Source organism: Triturus cristatus, chromosome 7, assembly GCF_964204655.1.
Source record: "Triturus cristatus chromosome 7, aTriCri1.1, whole genome shotgun sequence".
NCBI classification, from domain to species: domain Eukaryota; kingdom Metazoa; phylum Chordata; class Amphibia; order Caudata; family Salamandridae; genus Triturus; species Triturus cristatus.
The window spans coordinates 1,368,398,338-1,368,420,297 of NC_140590.1; the positions used below are offsets into that span (position 1 = coordinate 1,368,398,338).

General features: G+C 41.9%; 1 protein-coding gene across 1 annotated transcript in view; it reads left to right on the forward strand.

Moving 5' to 3' along the window:
• LOC146812074 (uncharacterized) overlaps positions 1-21,960 on the forward strand; it is a 236,105-nt gene that overhangs the window by 17,344 nt on the left and 196,801 nt on the right. The window contains exons 2-3 of the mRNA XM_085619083.1: positions 9,509-9,708; positions 15,607-15,687. Of these exons, the coding sequence (XP_085475209.1) occupies positions 15,654-15,687 (34 nt within the window). The 5' untranslated portion in view covers positions 9,509-9,708; positions 15,607-15,653. The remainder of the gene's footprint in view (positions 1-9,508; positions 9,709-15,606; positions 15,688-21,960) is intronic.

The window sequence follows — 21,960 nt, forward strand, 5'->3', positions numbered from 1 at the left end:
GCGTGACAATCTTCGGGAGGATCGACTATTTGGGAAAGGAGATCTTTGAGGTCGTCATTTAAACCTCGGTAAAACAAGGAGGTTCTCTTTTCCTCTGGCCACTGTGTGTCTACTACCAATCTATTGAATTCAGTGAGGTAGGTGAGAAGATCTTTGGAGCCTTGTCTCAGATTCAACAACTCATTATCACTGGCCTGCACATATGTGTGTCTAGCAAACAAACTCCGCAACTTTTCTTTGAACGAGTTGAAATCATACAAAAGAGGGTCATTATTTTCGACCAAAGGAACTTTCCATCTGGCCGCATTACCCCCCAGATAGGAAATCACAAAAGCCACCTTGGCGGCATCATCAGGAAAAGAAGAAGCCTTACATAAAAATTGTAAATGACACTGATTTATGAAAACGCTGTACTTCGCACTATCCCCATGGAATCTTTCCGGCACCGCCAACGGAACAGGGTTATGTGTGTGTATCGATACATGAACTGCTTGAGGGTTTTCGGTGCTTGGAGGCGTAGGGCTTACTATAGAGGAGGGGGTGGAAGAGGGAACTGTGTAGTGAGCTGGTTGTATATAAGTACGTTTATTCTTTTGCATTGTATCGCTTCCACTAATACTAGGGACAGGCTGATGTCTAACTTGTGCCAATTCTGTATGAAGTTGCTGATTTTCAGCTCTAAGTCTTCCTACCTCCCCTTGGAGCTTTAGTAGAGCTGTGGCCAGTTCCTCAACCGTGGGACTATGGGGAGGGTTCTCCATTGAGGCACAAACCCCTTGTATATTCATCGTCGCCCGGGTGGACTTAAGTCGTGGGCTTGGCTTTCTGTTGCCGATGCCACTAACCTGCAGTCCAGCTAGGCTCAATCCACAGGAGCGACGATAAATTCCCCACTCTCCTCAAACCAAAGTATGAATGTAAGAGATAAAGAACACCAACACCCATAAACTGATCTAAGGAGATGTGGGGATTAGAAACCTGGATGTGTCACTTCTAAATCCCCCAACCGATTCACTTAGTAGGGCCCACAGAACAGGAAGAGTGATTACCTATAGAAAGATAAAGATAGCATTAGAAAATCCGCTCCCTTTCCAATTCAGCTTAAACATACCATTCATTTAGGGTCTACTGAGTGCTTGCTCTATAGAAATAAAACAGTCCTCACCGGCTGGACATCTCTTGACGCCAAATGAAGAATCCACACGTTGTCTGGAGAATTGCCAGTAAATAACTTCTTTACTAGCAGCAGTAGCAGGCTTCAACCCAAAAAAAATAAAGGATGAAGAAATGAAGAGGAAGCTGGTAGGTCAATAAGTGAATCCAGAAAGTAGAACAGCCTATCAAAATAAGCACTGCTTCAGGGTCTCTTTCTTGTGCAGCTCAACGTAAAAATGCAGTAAGCTTTCAAAGGGCAGACGCGCAATATCGCGCAAAAAAGATCAAAAGCAATTACGCGTTCAAGACGCGTTTTCAATGTGGTTACATTGTATCTTTGTCCAGGATTTCAAAAAGTGGCCGTGTCTTTCCGCTATCAGAACACGGCCGCAGAACTTCGTAAAAGTGGAAACTCAAGTTCAAGGATCAAAAAGAGACCGGGTCTCTTTGTTCTTGTAACGCGGTCACGGGATTAGTTATCAGGGAAATCAAGGGTCGGGAAACAAACCTCAAACGCGGTCATATCTTTTGTTGTATAAAAACGCGACCCTTGCAGGTTTCGTGGAGAAAGATAAAGGGGAAAAATGATGGGGAAGGGACTTTGAAAGAGTCCGAATACTCTCACGGGCTAAGAGCAGGAAGCAGAGCGGAACTGGGAATGCGGAATGCAGTCGCGTAAATAAAAAAAGGGGAACGCGACTGCAAGGAGTTCTTTTATGTCGGATTCCGATGTAGTTGACACAGGGCCGAAAACAAGAATCGCTTAGCATGGAAGGGAAGCGCTAGGAATAAAGTTGTAGGTAGAGCGATGATACTAGTCAGGAATCGAAAGCAAAGCAACGGCTTCTACAGCTGGTGTGCCATTTAAAGGAGGGGAGTATCAACAAACTCCACCTCGTGTGGAGAGATTAGGGACCGTCTTAAAAGTGTGTCAAATTTCCAAAGAGCAAGCACCTAAACTTTCCCTATGCTACACAGAATCATGCATGAAGCTTGATGTCTAACACTGTTGAAGATGATAAGAATCTGTGGGAGGAGTGGCACAGGAGGAGGAGGGTACAAGTAGGGTTGCTGACATGCTTGCTCACAAATAACAAAGAAGTTCTTTGATAAAAGCGGAGGAATATGAGTACTTAGGGTGTGGGACTCTGATAAGAAACCCACACAAACACCAACAAGAAACAGCATGCTACAACCAATAGAAACAAAGAAAAACTAAGTGGCAAGCGCACAAACAACTGAAAAAAGTGAGGGCGGGATGTAAGCCCCCTTTCAGATTTATATTAAATGCAATAGACTTCACAAGCACAGCGCAACCACTGTGCAGGCAAAACCTATAAATGGCGGATTACTGCTCATTTGACATTTCTATGGTTTCAGTTACCGAATGAATTACATTCTACTGTCAGATGTGTGATACTTCATGGTGAGAGCTCACCCAGTTGACTTACTTAACAGTGACACCGAGAAACAAGCGGTTGAAGGAGCTACCATGTAAATCATGAAAGATACAATGTATCAGACACGTTGGAGTCTTTACAGGGCTTAGTTCTATCAACGCTGAGTAATGGAGTGTTATTCTCCTTCTCCTTCTCCTGTGTCCACCCCCACTCTAGGATGTATGGTATAATAAAATAGGCTTATTGAATAACCAGGAAAAGGCTCTGACTTACCTGTCAGACCCAAGGATCTTGCTTGTCAAGCTCTTTAACTGAGAGAGAAATATGGAAAGTGCCACGTTCTGATGATGATTGGTCAGTAGGCAATTTATCCATTGCAAGGGTTATCCCTTGAATACCAACCTAGAAGAGGGTATATACTAGGATAAAATGGCCCACACCTCCGGCTAGAGAGCGGTTCAGAAGGGGGTGACTTTCTTTCTGTTGTGATCACATCCCTGTCCATGAAATCCTCCTCCCTTAGTTCACCTCGTGCTTCCTTTTCAAATGTTTCTTTAGTAGAGAAACTATGGCTTAGTTTATCTAATCAGGCACCATAACTATTATAAGGGATGTCTTGCTCCCTCACTTCACCTACCACTCGTCCCACATTCCTTTTCTCTATCTTCTCTCCTCTCCTCACTTTACTTTTCTTCTCTTCTCTTCTCTCTTTGACCACCTTTCTCTCTCATCTTATCCCCTGTCCATATGTTCCTTTACATTAAGTCTACTTTTCTGCTTTCTTGTAGTAGAACCAATAACAAGTCACGTGACGAACAAGACAAACTGTATTTTTGTAGTCACTAGATTAGAATGTATATCTTATGACCAGGTGTTGGTCTCCCTGGACCCTACACTGCTTGCCCCACTATATTTCTTTGGTTCACTGGGTCTCTGTCTCCTCCCCTTGGATCCCAGCCTCCTATCCTACTCCGACAGCCGGGAACATGCAGTGTTAACATTGTTTCTTCTCCACTAATGGACACTGACCTTCTCCCCCAGATGAGACATGCACTTTCTCCCCTAATTTGACCCAGCAGTTTTTGCCCGGTTGACCCTTCACTGCTTCCTTTTCTTGGACCTTGTACTGCCCCCTCGATCACGTGCTGCCCAGGCCTCTTGGTGAAAGGGGATGCTGTGCTACTTTCTGCCAGCTTTACTCCTTTAAACCCTGCTCCCCTTACTTTTTGGACCCAGTGCTACTCCCCTCGGGCCTTCACTTTACCTTGGATCTCTGTGTTCTATCCCACGGCTAAATTCTGCACTTCTTTCTCTGCCCAGACCATAAGTGTGTGCTGCTCCCCATTTGGACTCTGCCCTGCTCTTTTGGTCTGTTGGCTATGTGCCTGACAAAGCTAGCTGACCCTAGTTCTACCTCTTATACTACAGTATTTATAGCTCTCTGAAGGTATATTCATTTGTTTTATGTTTGGTAAATTGATTGATATTTCTTTATTAGTTTAATATTGAATCGTTCATGTTGTTAAAAGACCAACATCTTTTTTTACATAATTTAAATATATCCTTAACTTGTTATAATGTAATTGTTACATTTTATGTCTAGCTATCATTTTAAGTAATGGACTGTTTTTTTGTCTCTAATAGATGTCTTTATTATTGTTTCAAATTAATTGTTTGTGTTCTTGCTTGAATTAAAGGCTGATTTTAACTAACTTGTACAATTCATTCATTTACTATAAGTGAGAAATTAGCACACCCTGCATCTGCCTTTGTGCTACCTCTTCTGTGAATCGCTCTAGCTTGGAGCATTTTCCCCATAGTGAAAATACATTCTAAGGCCTTGGTTAAAAGGGAAGTGGGGCATTAAATTCCAATCAATGTGCAGTCCCCTTTTGCACAGGGATTAAAATTAAGAGTTGTGCTGCAACTACAGCACCTCCACAATTTTGCCAAGGTTAATTTTGCCAGGTCAAACCTGCTGAAATTTACTGGTGAGAAATGCTTGGTAAATTCCAAGACACGTTGAATTTAGTGCACAAAATGGCAGTTCTGCAGGTTTCCGGTAGAAACCTCAAAACAGAGGTATTTATCAAAACTTATAAACCTCCCTGAGTGTTTGTATTTACTGGGTACAGCAAATACCTCACTCCATTGCAACATACCTCTAGTCACAGCCTGAAGAAAGAAAACTATTGTTAGAAACGGGGGTCTCTAGTTGGCAATGGTTTGCACCTTGTCCAAGAAGGCTCCTTTCCTTCTAGTCAGGATAAGGGAGTTACACTCCTAAAATAACCCCTGCTCACCACCATGGTAGCTTGGCACGAGCAGTCAGGCTTATCTTAGAGGCAGTGTGTAAAGCATTTGCACATAACCAACATTAATACAGTGTAAGCACTACAAAAGGACACCACACCAGTTTAGAAAACTATCCAATATGTTTATATACTTAAGACAAGACCAAAAACAATAAAAACCCACAATACAGTACTTGGAAATCTTTAGTTAGCAAAATAACCTTGAAATAAAGTTCCTTGAAGTTGATAGCTCCGTCTGGGGCTAAAACAGCATCCTGGATAAACAAATCCAAACAGTTCTGGCTGACCTCAGCGTCGCGGGCACGCTACGGTGTCGGGAAGACCAGCAAAACAGTACCTTCAGAAATGCAGGGCTCCGGTGACCTCTCGTCAAGCTTCCGAAAGCACGGCGTCTGCCGGCGTCAGTTCTGGAGGTCGGTGCAGGAGTCGTGGGGCTCTCGAAGTCACACCCGTTGCAGATCGAACTCCTCACGGTTGGAGTCAGGAGCTCTGGTGTCGGCGGACGTCGGGTGCTGCGGTGTGAAGTGCAGCAGTGCGGTGTGGGATGCCCTCAGGTCGCGGTGCGAGCAGCGGCTCGATGGCGGCGTCAGATGGCTGCGTCAGTGAGACCAGGTCCTGGGTGCGAATTGATGCGGTGCTCGTCGCGGTGCTGGCAGGTCACAGTGCAAGCAGTGGCATCGTCGTTGCTGTAGCTCTGTCGTCGGCTGACGAACTGGAGGCGATGGCGCAGGCGTCGGTAGGCCAAGGCGGCGGTGCGGGATGAGGGCGGTGCGTTGTGTAACTTTGCGAACGGTGCCCTCGAACCACGGTGGAAGCAGCAGCATAGATGGTGGCGTGAAGCGTTGTCGTCGGGGATACCAAGGCGGCGGCGTGAAGCGGGACGGAGTGCAGTGCCCGCAGGTCACATGCGAGCAGCAGCTCGCTGGCGGTGTCCGATGGCGTCATCGGTGAGACCAGGGTCGCGTTGCAGCGGTGCCCTCTGCGGTGCCTTTAGGACACTGAGTCGGCAGCAGCGTTGTAGACTGCGTCCGGTTGCTTTCTCTTCTGTTGCAGCACAAAACACACAGTCCCCAGTGCTGAGGGCAGAAGAACTTGAAGTCTTTGCTGGCAGGCCAAAACAGCAAAGCACTCAGCAAAGTGGTAGTTCCTCCTCACAGCTTCTCCAGCTCTTCTTCTTGGCAGCCTTCTAAAGAGTTCTAAAGTTCAAGGGTTTGGGCCCCACTTTTTATAGCCCAAAATCCTTTGTCCACTGAGGCAGAGAGTGTCTGTGCCCAGCCAGAACCAGTTTTGTCCTCTCTGCTGTAGCTTCCTGGCAGAAGATGAAGACTGCATTGTCAGAGGCAGACCAGGCCCATTCAGATGAAAGGAAATCTCCTCCTCCCTACTCTAAATGTAGCCCAGGTCTATTCAGCCCATCCCTGACCCATCTAGACTCTCTGGTGCCACTGTTCCTCTCCAGCCCCTGTCATTCAAATCCCAGACAGTCAATCCACAAACCCAGCAGAGGCCTACTGGATGGTTGAGAAAGACAATACCTACTTTCTAAAAGTGGTATTTTCAAACACAGAATGTAAAAATCACCTTCACTAAAAGATGCATCTTTAGATTCTGAGTTCAGGCATACTAAAGTTTATTTTTCTACCTTGTTCCTAGGGCCAGTTATGTTTATGAGATGTTATAAACAAACTCCCCATTCTGTCCTATGGGAGCAGTTAGCCTTGCAATAGTCAAAAACGAAATTGGCAGTAATTCACTATCAGGACATGCCACAGACACCAGGGCATGTCCAACCCCTGCCCACAGGGGTTCCTTGGGCCTACCTTAGGGGTGACTGACATGTGAGAAAAGGGACTGTTAGGGCCTGGCAAGTGGGTACACTTGCTTAGTATACATGGCAGTCCCAGACTGAACATAGGCTCTGCAATGGCGGGCCAGAGTTACATTTACAGGCTGCTTGTGTGGGTGGCACAATCCAGTGCTGCCGCCCACTAGCAGCATTTCATTTACAGGCCCTGGTACACTCAGTGCACTTTACTAGGGACTGACAAGTAAATCAAATATGCCAGTCATGGAAACACCAATCCATAACACAATTTATAACAGGAGCACTTGCACTTTAACACTGAACAGTAGTGAGAAAGTGCGTAGAGACACTAAGCCAGCAAAAACAGAGTCAAAACCGGGAGGTCAGAAAGCAAAAAGTCAGGGGAAACACGCCAAAAGATGACAAGACTAACAACTATGCATGGTGAATTAGGGGGATATGCTGTAAAGTGGTAGTAACACAGGAGAAACGTGGATGGTCTTTGAGAACCAACTTAATAGCTTATTGACCATTATGATTTGTATTTATAGACCCAGCTTGCTTTGGCAGGAGTCAAAACGATAGAAAGCAGGATGACGGTTCGTTGGCACTGGCTACATAGGTACAATTCCAGAGTCTAAACTGAGCGTACTAAGCTTCTTAGTTGACACCGTTTTTCATTTGGGAATCCTGTTTTTAAGTTAGTAAACACTACCTAATATAAAGCAAATGCGGTCTAAAATCTAATTCAAGGAATGAGAAAACAGAAGTTTGAAAAGAAGGGGCAATTTGCTTGCGAATTTAGAAAATTCACGTGGAAATAGATTAGAATGTTGACAGGCTAACTACATGCTTTATACTGAGAATGAATCCTAGAAGGAATTTCAGAAAGACTCTGGCTAAGCTAAGGAGAACAAAAAATACAGACTACACTTCTCATCGAAAAGAAAAGGACACTGAGAACCAGGCATTTATAGAGTACATTTGAATAAGAAACCTTCTGACGAGTTCTGTCATATAGAATATCTATTGACATATATCATCGAGGTTCCACATTTTTCACCTTTCGGCTCAGCCATGCCGTATTGTATTCCTTGCTGTAAGGGGTGATAGAGATACCCCATCATATATTATTATTTGTGTTCATTGTTGCCTGATTTTAAATTACTACTCAGAAAATCAGGACAAATCAGGTAGTGTTTTTTGCAACTTCTTGCCCTCTGCTTTCACAACTCAGCAGAGGTCTTATTGAGATTTAAAGCTAATAAAATAAATGTCTAGTGATTGACTGTGGCAAGAAATAATGACAGTCTTTTTTAATCCACCCCTTCGGACTCATTTTAAAATACAATGGCAGGCGACCCTCTCCAACATTAATACTGTGTGGGGCAAAGATTCTCATTATGGTCAATTATATAACACTAGGAAGAGCACTAAATCTACAAACATGGAATAGTCTGTGATGGAGTGGTAGTGAGGAAAGTAGGGGACAAAAGGCTCAAATTCCCCCTGGGCAATCTGAATACAAGTGAGCTTCGGGGCAGAAAATTGATTCCTCTGTATGTTAGAATCCAGCTTCAGATTTTATTTGATCTAAAAACAAATTCTATGACGTCAGCATAGATGTGAACACTAGGCCTGGGCGGTAAATTCCGTTTCGCTTGCAGAATTTGGGTAATTTCACATTCCGCGGAGAACGCGGAATTGCCAAAAATTCCGCGATCCACGGCTTCACGGAATTTTTTGCTTGTTTGCGCTTTAAAAAGGAGTGTTTGCGAGATATTTCTCCCCGACCACACAAACCGCGTTCACAAACAGGAAAAAAGCATTGCGAACGGGCAGAACAAGCAATTCCGCGTGTTCGCTGAACTTTTGCGTGCTCGCTGAGATTTTTTACCGTTTCGCAGAGCTTTGCGTAGCGCGATTACGCAAATTCACCCACCCCTAGTGAAAACCCATGTTGTAAGAGAAACTAAATTCTACAGAGGTTTTAGGTTGCACAGTAAATAACGCTGGTGATGGCACCGAATCCACAGGTGGTCGCAGTTTTTGGGCAGAATCCTTCCATAATTATGACTTCTTTAGACCATTTTAAACCTTCCCTAAAGGCTTATGCTATACAGTTGGAAGAATAAAAGGAAAATTACGACTCCACTTTAAATGGTATGGGAACAAACCAGTGCTAAGTTGAATTATAGATGTGCTTTCAGTATTTGGTACATGATGAGGTCCGTTATTGAAATTACACAGAATCATTTAGACGTAGAGTAGCCCTCTAAGTAAGAGGAACATTATGGTTATTTGATGTAACCTCTGGCGTGAAACTAAGCAGAGGAAGGATTTATAAATATAACCCATGCACCAAGTGCTAGATGTCTGTGGGTTTCAAAGTGCTGTAATGCCAAATATAAACTTATTTTCATAGAGAAACATGCATAGTTAAGTGAGATTAAGCATGGTTTATGAGCTTTAAGTACTGCAATTTTATATTTTAAAAATGCGTCCACTAATATTTTTAAAATATCTCACAGTAGTTAGTGAACATGCAACTCTATGTATAACTCCCAATGGTGTGCAAGCATCACTTGTATTTTAGTTTCTCCGATTGTCTATAGAGATTTGTGCCTCTAGTATGCTGGGCCTTAAGTTTTACTCCTATCGTGCTGAGTCCCTTTAACTACTACCTTTCTTCTATTGTGCAAGTAGAATTGAGTACATGTTCTTGTATACCATTCCAAATACTGTGTTGTTATAATTCACGACATTCTGAGTTAAACAGTGTCATTTTAATTGACATTAAAACATATGCTTTTTTTCTCACCGGAACAACGTAGTTCATCGATCAACTGCAGAGATATAGAGGGGGCCTCGATATAGCTGTTAAACACCTACAAGTATAAACAATTGGGTCAGTCATTGAAAAGCACCTTGGTGGAGACCGGTGAATGCTGTGTAAGATGCACTGGAAATCACAGCAAACTGCAGCATCCATATGAACGCCTTTGAGATCGTTTTGATGTGCATGGTGAAGAAGGTAATACATTTATTAATGTTAGTCCAATTCTTTTTGCGTAATTTCATAAGCAAAAACTTCAGTTTGCAAGATAGGAAGTTGATTATAAGAAGCACTGGTAAATGCAATAGTCTATATGATTAATAAGTTATTTTTTGTTGTAAGTTTTAGCTTGGTGAGTAGTTGTGCAATATAAGCTATTGAAACTGCATAAAAGTGTTAGGACTTGTTTACTGGGAAAGGCAATATATTTAAGCCCTGGGCGGAGTTCACAAAGCTCCGCTTGGAAGTCCGCAAAGTGAAAGAAAAAACTGCTGCACTATGTGGAGCTCCGCAAGCAGCGAAGTGGGTTAGAAAAAATGCAGTTTGAGATAATTTTCAGTGCTGGGTGTTTGTCCGCATTGTGAAAGTATCTCAAACGGGGTGCTGCACAGCGCAAGCGGGCGCTGCTTCCTTTCTGCCGCTTGAGTAGATTTTCTACCCGAGCAGCAGCTTTCTCAACGCGAACAGACAGTTTCTCAATGCGTGCGGTTGCAAGCATATGCGGTCACTTGCATTGAGAAATCCGACCGCCCACATTAAGAAATCTCGCCTGGGGTTGATTTCCCTCACTCGTGCTTGCCAACTTGACGTTGACGAGTGCAAATGAGGACAAATCTCACCGGGAGTTAGATTTTCCTTGCTCGCACTCGCCAACTTGATGTTGATGAGCGCGAGCGAGGAAAAAAACTCCGCTCCTGGAGCGGAGTTTTTCGGAACTCCGCGGAGTGCGGAGTTGACCGCCCAGGCTTAAATATATTGTGCAGTAGCTGGTTTAAAGCGGGGATATTAGGTGAAGGGCAAAGGATTTAACTAAAATGAAATGCAGCCCACAACGTTCCCCAAATAAAAATGTGAGAAACATGTTTTAGTATGGTTGTGATTTAGGGAGGGAAAGGGGCATCGTAGAAACGACAAGAAGATGAATTAAAAGGTGTAGTAGAAAAAAATCATACAGCTCACAAGCACGCTTGTAATGCGTGCTGACGTGAGGAGATAAAATTAAGTGTTAGACAAACCAAAAAATGCATCTGAAAAGCACATAAATGTTATGTTATGTTACGGGGATTTATATAGCGCGCAATTACACAAGGGTGTCCTGGCGCTACCGATTATTCCTAAAGGAGGGGACAGAAGCTTTCACACTACTTATTAAACAACCAGGTCTTCAAGCTCTTCCTGAAGGCCATAAGATCAGGGCACATTCTAAGATAGGGCGGAAGGGCGTTCCATGCCTTGGTGGCTCGCAAAATTAAGCTTCTTCTACCCCAGGAAGCCTTCCTTATCCGTGGTACTATTGCCAACCTGGCTTCCATTGACCGTAACGTCCTTTTAGGATGATACCATTGGATGTTTTCTTTCAGGAACTCCTTGCCCATGCCCTGAAGTGCCTTAAACACAATACAAAGGGCTTTAAAACAGACCTGCTTCCTCACAGGAAGCCAGTGCAGTTTGCTAATTTCTTTGGAAATAGGCGCAAACTTAGCTGTACCTGACAGTAGCCTAGCTGCCGCATTTTGAAGCTTTTGCAGTCTATTCATATGGCATTCCTGTAGGCTCAAATATAGACCTTTACAATAATCAATCTTGGCCATCACGAGAGAAGTAACAACTGTACGTTGACTCTCAGGCGGTAAGAAGGGGAGGATCATTTTGATCATCCTAAGGATAAAAAAGGTTGCCGATGAGAGAGTTAATCTGGTCACCAAAATTAAGCTTGGCATCTATCAAGATTCCTACATTTTTTATGTTCTTTTTAGACGGTGTGGGAAGAGAACCGAGGGTGGTACCTGAATTCAATTTAAGGCAGTTGCGAGACATCCACGTTCCCACCGCTTCCATGCAATCATGGAATTGTTTGCAGTCCTAATGAACTCGTTCTTAAAGACATGGTGGATTTGTCCTGAGTGCAACAGTAACTTTTAAGTTTTAAGTGCTATTGCCGACACAACAAAAAAGTAATGCAGAGCACAATCTATGAACAGAAAGAGTGGGGACATGTAACATAAACACTGCTTCTGTGCTGAACAGGACTGTCATGTTGTGCATATGAACCTGCATTAGTCCCTTAGAGCGGGATTGTGTAATATTTTGTATATTTGAAAAATATTATCGTTTATTTCATAGCTATATTTCTTAAATAATTAATTTTAAGCTATCTTTCCTGTACCTTGTTTAATTTTTGCCGTGTATGTGTTTGATTGCTAGTTCGCAAAAGATCGCACTGTGTCTAACACATTCAACAGTGGGTGATGGCGTGTGGCTTTATGGCCCTGAGGTAGTCTACAACTGAGGACACTTTGCTTTAAGATCGTTTTAATTTTACCAAAGTGAATGCTTTTATGTGAATTCATGGCTTTATTGGCATTAAACAGGAAGGATACAAGAGCCATAAGGCCACTTAGAATCATGTAGAGGAAAAAAAACCATAACACAACTAAAGTTGTGAAAACTAAGGAGGGATGATCTATAATAGGGGCTGAGGAAATAGAAAAGAGACTGCCATCCCTGAGCCGTGCTAACAAGAAAAGTGTCTTTCATGTCTAAAGTGGCGGCCATCTTGGTAATAATACTGTAAAGTACTTGCACTTTTCAACAGGAAGCAGGCACTCTCATGGTGCATGTTTGCAGTTCTACATTTCCATTTCACTGACCAGGTGCATTAACATTGGATGTTTTTAGCCAAAGAAAGAAAAATTCAAGAAAAACCGATTTGCGGAGAAAGCATCTCCAAACCAGGTTTACATAAAGATGTTTTTCAATAGTATCACATGTAACCACATCTAGGCAGATGATGTGGTGTACATTCATACACACACACACACTCTCACTCTCACTCTCACTTTTCACCTGATACAGACATATCAACAAACACAAGTACACACTACGGAAAATAACAGTTTGTAGCAATCAGGTTAACAATAATGCCTAGTAGTGGTGCATTGTCTTACATTGTAATTTTGTAATTTTTTTATGAGCATATTTTGTATAACAGACAGTGTAACCTGTTTAATCTCACAGCAACTGGCACTGCAGTGCATAGTGCGGCAGTATACACTCAGGCATGAGACTCGAAAAGAGAGTTTTGCAGTGCCTGCTGCTGTTAGTAAGGTGCGTCTGCCTTCATTTTGTTTGATTGTGCCTTTTTGTTCATCTCCTGAAAACTTGTTGTGAACAGTCAAGCATAAGGACAACAAAGTAGTAATTTCAGAAGAGTACTGCGGCAGCCCTGCATGCAAAACCCGGGGGCGGGGCTTAGGGCTGAAAGTGAGGCTTGGAGAGTGATGCGTTCAAAGTCTCTTGTAAGAAATGCAAGTTACAGCGCAGAGTGAAACAGATAAGAGAAACAAATGAAAGACACCGGCTGGGATGGCAAACCAAAGCTTTTAAGCCTCCTAACAGAAATGCCAGCAGTTAAAAAAACAAGCAAAACGCAAGCGCTGTGCAGGCAAAAGCTTAAAGAAAATAGTCCCACAAAGCGGATGAAAACAGTACTTGGTGACTGATAAGAGAGACACACAGAGGAGCAAAAGGAAATAGTATGCTCCAGCCAATAGAAACGGAGGAAAAGTAATTGTCAAGCACACCAATCAATGAAAAGTGAGGGTGGGATGTAAGCTCCATTTAAGATTTATATTAAATACAATAGATTTCACAAGCATAGCACAAGCGCTCTGCAGGCGAAACCTAAAAGGTGGAATAAAAGCATTGATATATTGTAACTCTTATTATTACCATAAAGTTAATGAAATCAGAGCAGGCGTCTCCCCATTGACGCATTTTTTACATGGTACTTATTATGTAAATATTATCAAGAGCAATACATGTGCTTTTAATTACAAGCTAAGCCACAGAACACCATGTTTTAAATGTCATTATCACTTAAATTTCAGAAAAGATTATTGATACCATAGTTTATTTGTAAGAATTCATTCTGAACTAATCTGATCAACCCCAGGATCAATTGGAGAATTAATTTAATGAGAAACTGAGGGAGCCAACAGTGGTTGTGTTTGACAATAGAGTAGTAGCATCAGTATACTTAAAACGTTATTTAATAGTCTTGATTCCTATTGTTGCTGGTTCCTACAAAGAGAGAGAGAGAGAGAGGGTGTGTGTTTGTGTATCTCTCAGTACTATGCTTGTATTATTCAATGACATCCTCACATGACGTATGGCATGCTGCTTTGACTGAGCACCACCACAATCTGTGCTGATATCGTGGAATTTCAGGGACCATTGGTCTGCAACGCTAAGGGAAGGTGGGAGGAATATATGCTAGATGGAACAAGTACTTGGTATTGTACCCTTTGGAACATGCTGCATCATGCATAGGTAGCAATGCTTAACAAGATTTAACTTCTCTGAAGAGCCTCCGAAGATCTATAGTGAAAGCGAAACATAATGGTGACAAAGATTACCGCAGTGAAAATAGGAACAGTACTAACTGTTTAAAAGAAAGGAAATTGCCTCATTGAAAATTGATCAGAACTTACTTTTAAAATGAAGATTGAAAAAAGAAAGTGAAAATGCATGGGCTGCATCTCCCAGAGTGCTATATGGCCTAACTGAAACCACACACATGCAATAAGATATATGCTGCTATTTTTTTTCAATATTGGTTCCCCACATCAGTATTATTTATTAGCTGTCATTCAGAATTGTACCCAAATATGCACCTCAAATTTCATGTGCCTGAAAGATAAAGTGCGTGTCCGAGAAAGATTTGTCAAGGTGCTTGACACCATGTTTAACCCTGGCGTAATTCCTATCCCAGTCTCTTCAGGCTATTAAGTACTTTCTGTACTGTAATGTCGGCATAGCCTGATATGCCCCCTGATTAATCTGAAAAATAAACGTTTAAAAGCTCGTCACAGAGCTCAAATTCCTGCCACTCATTAGAGAACCTTCTTTTGAAGCTTTTGACCCGTTTTCCCAATTGTTTGAGTTTGCCTTATTCAAATTTCAGGTATACCATTTAATGTGTATCTTTGCTTGCTGCACAGTTTCAGTGCATTTCTTCTATATAAGCATCGTCTACGATTCTTGCAGAAGCCATAGAGTAAGTGTCCCACTCTCATGTTGCATACATCGTTCAATGTATGTGGCGGCATGTTACTTTTCATCATGGAATGCTATGCCAGAATGGCAAATTATTTTTTCCCCCCAAATTAATGTATGTCAAATAAGTTTATTTCGCGGTCTACCCTATAAAACTACATAAACAATTTGTCTGTACAATTCAAAAGCAATAAACACATATGAACAGCAGTAATGCAGAAGAAATTATTAAAAACAATAAGGTTCACACTTTTGGTAAGAGTTATCCATAATAGTGCACTTATGATGCTTATAAAATTGCATGTTAGCATATTAACAAGAATCGCTCCAGAAGAGCTAAAATCAATTTAAATGCATATAGACCATTCTAAAGTCATAACGTTGAATACAGTCTTTAACTAAAAGTTGTCTATAAAATTGCTCCCATAATTTTCTAGCTTGCTGTGAATGTGTAAACGAAAGTCACGCCAATACCATTTAATATGTACGAAAACTGTTGATTAAAAAAAGTCATAACTGTAGACCCAAACCAAAAAATATATCGGCCGAAAGTAGATGCCATAAAGGACTAGTACCCGTCAACAGGATTCGAAAAGCAGCTTTATAATGCCTCTCACCGAAGGCTATGCAAAGCGGCCTAATCCATGCCTTTCTTGGCCCAGTGAACATTGGACCAAAAATTATAAATGTTCGGAAAGAAAGTATGTGTCCCACTTTTATGTTGCATATGTCGTTCAGTGTATGTGGCTGCATGTTACTTTTCAACGTGGAACGCCACGAAAAGAGACAAATTAAAATGTTTCAAAATTAATGTTTCAGAGGCTGACTACATCAAAAAGAAAGTGACAGGGAAGTTTTGCCAGAAAATGACTGGAGAAGAGGGCACTCATATGGCGCGAGGTAACAATATGCATTTTATTTCTTCCTAGATGTTTTGAAACGTTTAGCACTTGTACAATCCATTGCTGGTCCCTTCATTTTTTGCGATTTATCAGGGTTTGCCTCTATCATCTGAACAATGTACTTTCCAATTGTTAACACCTGCGTGGGTAGATGCATGCCAAAATAACAAGGCTGTCAAGCTTCCTGAGTTCATTTACATTCGTTCAAACCTGATCTCGCCATCTAAATGTAAAGCAAGCTTGAAAATGCATTCATTCAAACATGAGATTGACTCATAGACCCTCATACACAACATTGTCCAAATGCATATAAAATAGGCTTTGTTATTAATTAAACCTGAACCTTGTACCAATGAACGGGACACGCGTATAAATGGTCACTTCTCTCATTTTAAAAACGAAGTATAAAAATGATGCTGCCTCTAGATTCTCCAGATGATTCAGCAGATCTTCTACATTTAGGAATATGTACATTTGCAATTATTCCTGGCCTTACTGGCCTTTTTAACATCCCTTCTGCAAGTCAAGAATACTTCAGCTCTGTTTTTCGCCTGTGATACATGTGGTCCCCTAAATAGGACATTTTAGGATTACAAAAGTTCCTTATACTCGGATTAAACCTTGAACCCCCTCCTTGCTGGCAGCTGTCATCTTAGTCGACATTGCCAGAAGGCACAAGTAAGTTAACAATGCTCTGTTGGCTTGGGCGGTGGTATGCTTTGTAAAGTAGTGTAACAATATTGAGATGAAGAACATTGGCTAGCATGCCTACCTGTGACCTTCTGTAGAATGACCCGCGTAAATGGGCTCTTGCAAGCCACTCTCCTCAGCATTAAACAAAGCTCAGCTGGAATGATGGCTGTCCTTTGATCTAGGTTCTGGTGGTCAACAAAGCGTTGTACACAGCACAGAAAAATGAATTGCAGAAAATTAAAAGTTACATAGTAAATCTCCTCTGAGGGATGATGGATACCTCATGTATTGCCTTGTCTCTGGAGAAAGAAGGAAAACCCCACAGAGATCACAGCAATCCTTTGAGAATCTGAGGCCACTGTGACTCTGGAACCTTATTTTCTGTGCCTCGGAGGGCCACAACAGCGTAGGTGAATATGAGCATTTGTTTTTTTCCCCTGCATGTATGTAGCTAATGTTTCCTGATCAAGCTATCAGGATGTCCATAGTGTAACAGCAATTTTCAAAATGTTTTTCTCCCTCTATGAGGACACTGTTGATAAAAGGCATGAGCATGCCACCAAGCCAGTAGAATACAAGTCTTTATTTCTTGCTTTTGCACATTTAGGGTTCATGTGTGCCGAGAAACTGTGGTTATCTACATAAATAAGTTGGATGTACCTGATCAGTGGAAGGTTGTCTTGACATATTGAATTTGCCTGTGACCCATGAAATCCCACAATGCAGCCGGGCATGAGAGCAAGAGCATCTTCGTAGTCATGGAGCTTCATTGTCTGTCATTGGAAGGGCTCCTTACCCTGCAGCACTTGTATGTAGTGTGCATGTTTTTCCTTCACCAGTCCCATTAGGATCAAGTACCAGTCATATCCACACCCCTAAATATGGCATTCAAATATTTTGCCTGAAGGAGGTCAACATGATTAAAAGACCCTTTGAACAAACCTTCTAGCCCCTGTGATTCTAAAGGTGATATAAGATAGAGGTGGTTGCAGTTGTGGTCAAGCCCTAACCATAAATCACCAGTTCCCAAACAGAACTGGTGACACCAATGACTGCAGTGACTCTCCCCAATGTCTTGGGTTCCCCTGCCAATTGAAAATCTTAACTATGACCAATACCTCCTGAAAAACTGGCCCACTAAGTCCCCGGAGGATAAAATTGGCTCTTGGGCTAATGTAATGAGACATCTAACGTCTATTGTTGATATTTGGGGTTGTACCACAGCCTCGGAAGTGGCTATCGCCTCCTTGCTTTCTTTGTGTATGCTACCTTTAAATGTTTCATTTACCTACAATTTAGCAAAAGGCCATTTCCTTTTCAGAGATAAAGCACTGACTGAATAGTTTTATTTACTGTTTTACTATCTAGGTTCTAGTCCTCCACAGTCTCCCACAATAAGTATTTCACATCAGCCTCACAATTTGCATTCCACCATCCTTACACAGTTCTGATGTTTTTCTTATCGCCAGAATACAGGGATAGACTCTATTTTGGAGTACTCTTTCCTCGATGTGGTGCTTTCTTTTGCTTTTAAATTTCCGATCTGTGATCTGAAAACATTGAGGCCACAAGACCCTTCTTGGCAATGCCTATACAAGTGTGTTGATCACCATCCTTGTTTCTGGGCCCTCTCAGTGGGAAAGCCGTCAGTCGCAGATATCTGGCACCTGTCACCATCACCTATCATCATGGTACTGTAGAGCAGCAACTATTCCTTGGATCACCACTAAACATTTTTGGAGCACTCCGAGGTTGATCTGGCTCTGGGAGCTAAACAACCAAGAGAGGACGATAGAGCTTGTTAGAAACAATACCCCTAAGAGAGCAAGCTACACTCTCTTCAGTGCCAGTGCACTAGTGTTATTTGGATTCTTGATGAACTCTTTTCGAAACCCAGGGTGTTGTCTTGTACTCCTCCTCCTATGTTTTACACATCAGCAGTTTGGTTTAACAGAGTTTTCTTTAATACCTCTGTGGTATCCTTGATGTTGTCATATCTTTATTAATAGCTTACAGGTATCCATTGACTTGGTTATGGAATGTTATGTAGGAGTAGAATGTAATGACATCTGTGTAGAATGTAATGACATCTGCTTGTGGATGTCAGTGTTGTGTCAGTTGAAGACTACTGTTCTGTGGATGGGACCTTGGATGATGTATGTCCTGAATAAAGAAGATTGAAGACATATGGGAGTCAGCAACTTCTTCACACTGGCGACGATTGATGGGATCTTTTCTCCTGCTCATACATCAACAGACTTATTTTTTTTTTTTTTACTTTAACCAAGGTCTCAACACGACGTTTCTCACTGCTCTGACCCAGCAAGGTATTTACTTTTGATCTCTGAGACTTTCATGTGAAGCGCTGCGCTGTTTCAAGCCTAATTCTTCTTGTTCTACCTTCGGCGATTTACTTCCTTGCTAAAATTCAAATTCTGAACCTTATTTTACGCTCCGCTTTACAAGCCCGTCATCCACAGACAATTAATTCTACTGCGAGTGCAAGGCTGTTACTGCGAGTGCAAGGCTAATTGAAGTACACTTAATTTGTCTAAATCTATTGAACTCGTGAGCTTACTTCTAGGCCTGCCAGCTCGCGCTTCTCTCAGGCGTTGGTGTTTGAGCTCGAGGATCGTCCTTCGATCAAATGATGCCATTTCTCTACTTGCGCTGACGTCAGCCTTTGTTACGTGCTTGCAGCAGAGGTTAATGGAACACTGAAGACGGACTTTACTTCCGTGTTTCTGGGCTTTTGTCACGTCATTCTTTGTTGCTTAGTTACGGCTTTCGGCAGCGTTTCATCGCAACAAACAACAAGCTTTGTTTACACGTTGCCTAGCAACTCTCGTGTAAAAACAAGCTCTGCTTTCACGTTACTGCGACTCTTGCTGTGTTCGAGAGGCTTCGTGTGGCATGATACAAACAATTCCTTGAGTGAAGATGTCATTCTACAGGTTGAACTTAAGCGAAAGTTCTTGTTCAAGCTACTTTGTGCACGCAATTTGAAATCTTCTCTCTGATGTGCACAGATTAACTTTTCAATCACGCTGATGTGCACAGCTTATAAAATAACTTGTTTAAATACTTGGAGAAGTGGATAACTTTACAATAATCGCTGCAGTGTGTATATTCTGTTCTCAACAAGTGTTATTCACAAGTTTATTTATTTATTGATTTATTTATTTATTTATTCTAAAATGCAGAATGTAACTTCCGCTCCATTTTTTCTTTCTGATCCTGGCGATCCACCTAACCTATTCGCTGGTCTAAGTGGAAAAAAGTATTTTTAAATTATGCAAGAGTGTGTGGTGTTTCACTCAGTGCTGAGAGGAAGTCTGCACTCTTGTTACACTGTCTTGGCTCAGAGGGCCAAGACGTTTTTGAACATCTACCTGACTTGAACGAAGAAGAGTCTACAAATTTAAATGAGTTTGAGATAAACATAAAAAAACTTGATAAACATTATCTTCCAAAGATAAGCACAATTTTAGAACGCTATCAATTTGGAAAACGAACGCAAAAAGAAGAGGAATCGGTGGAAACTTATGTAACTGCTCTTCGGAAGTTGGGAGCCACTTGCAAGTTTGAAGATTCTCTGGAGGAGCGAATACGTGATCAGTTCATGCTCGGCTGCAACATAGAGAAAATAAAAGATGAGCTTTGGCAAAAAGATGATCCTGACCTAGATGAGGTCATAGCCATAGCAAAAAGAATAGAGCATTCTCTTGTTTGTGTTGAGACAATTAAAAAAAAAGAAAAGAGTGTTCCCGAAGAGAAAGTGCTTCATGTCAGTAAAAAACAGTCTCAATTCAAATCTTTACCCAAGTCTTCTAGCTCTCAACGTGCTTCCTCCTCTTCTCAAGGTTTTTCTAAAGTTAAAGCTGATAGTAAGCTCAGGTGTAATGCTCTTGATCATCTAGCCAATGACAAATCATGTCCTGCGATTAAGTTTAAATGTCTTAGTTGTGGGAAGGTGGGTCATTTTACCAGAGCTTGCAATGCACAGAAACTGAACAAGGGTAAGCGTGTTAAAGAGATAATGGTAGAAGAGGAAAGTAATTCGGACTATGATGATGTTGACTGTGGGGAGGTTTATCTACCTAATGGTGATAAAAAATGTAAGGGTCCTCTAGACGATGTAAATGTGAACAGTTCTTGTATCAAAATGCTTTTTGATTCTGGGGCTAAGATATCATTAATACCAAAAGTGTTTTTTGATAAGGAATTGCGTGGTAAGGTCAAGGTATTTAAGCCTGACATCAAACCTCTTGCATATGGTGGACAGCCTATAAAACTATTTGGGTACTTCTTAGGTGACATCGAATATAAAGGAAGGTTAACTGCAGGCAAAATTTATATCTCCTGCAGAGGCGACAGCATAATAAGTTGGTTTCATCAAGCAGATTTAGGAGTGTCATTAGCTCCTGGTTGTGACCCGTGTATAGTTCTAAGAGATTTGGGTACTACTGCTAGAGTTAGTTCTCATGGTCCTGGTACTTTGAACTCCGTGTCTCTTAAGGATAAACCAGGTAATGTGTGGCAGCTCCAATTTAAAAATGTGTTTAGTGATAAACTAGGTTGTCTCACTGGATTCACTCACAGTATAACTCTAAAAGCAGAGGCAAATCCTGTTACGTGTAAAGTACGTAATGTACCTTTGGCCATGCTAGAACCAATGCGTCTAGAATTAGAGAAGTTAAGAAAGGAAGGTATCATTGTGGAGACTGAGGCATGTGAGTGGTTGGCTCCGGTAGTTTTGGCACGCAAGGCTTCCGGAGAGGTTCGTTTATGTGTGGACTTGCGCGCTCTCAACCGTGAGGTTGTATCTGATAAATATCCGTTACCCAACATTACAACCATGTTAACACAGCTTGGGGATGCATGTGTTTTCTCGTCTTTGGATTTAAGGGCTGCATATCACCAGGTCAAAATTGATGAGAAATCCATGGGTCTTACTTCTTTCATAACCCCTTTTGGAACTTACAAATTTACTCGGCTGCCATTTGGTTTGATTTCCGCAGCGTCTGTGTTTCAGAGGGTCATGGAGGATGTGCTTGATGGGATTCATGGGGTAAAAATATACCAGGACGATGTGCTAGTGTATGGTTCGTCCCAAGAGGAACATGACCAACGATTGAAAGCTGTTTTACAACGATTTGCAGAGAGGGGTTTGACCTTAAGAGAAAATAAATGCAAGTTTAATCTTAAGGAAATTGATTATTTAGGTCACTGTCTAACGTCCACTGGGGTCAAACCCAAGGTGAGTCTGGTTAAAACTATAAGTGAACTACCGGTTCCAGAGTCCAGAGATGAGCTGGTTACTTTTCTAGGTATGGCGGAGTATTATAATAAATTTGTACCGCAGTTTGCTTCCCGTACACCTAATTTGAGATCTCTTTTAAAAAAAGGGGTCAAATTTATCTGGTCCTCCAAGTGTCAGTTGGAATTTGATGACGTTAAGGTGGCTCTTAATTCTGCTCCCTCTCTACAGAGCTTTGACATCACTTCAGACTCTATACTTGTTACGGATGCAAGCTCACGTGGTTTGGGTGCAGTTCTCAAGCAAGTCAGGAATGGG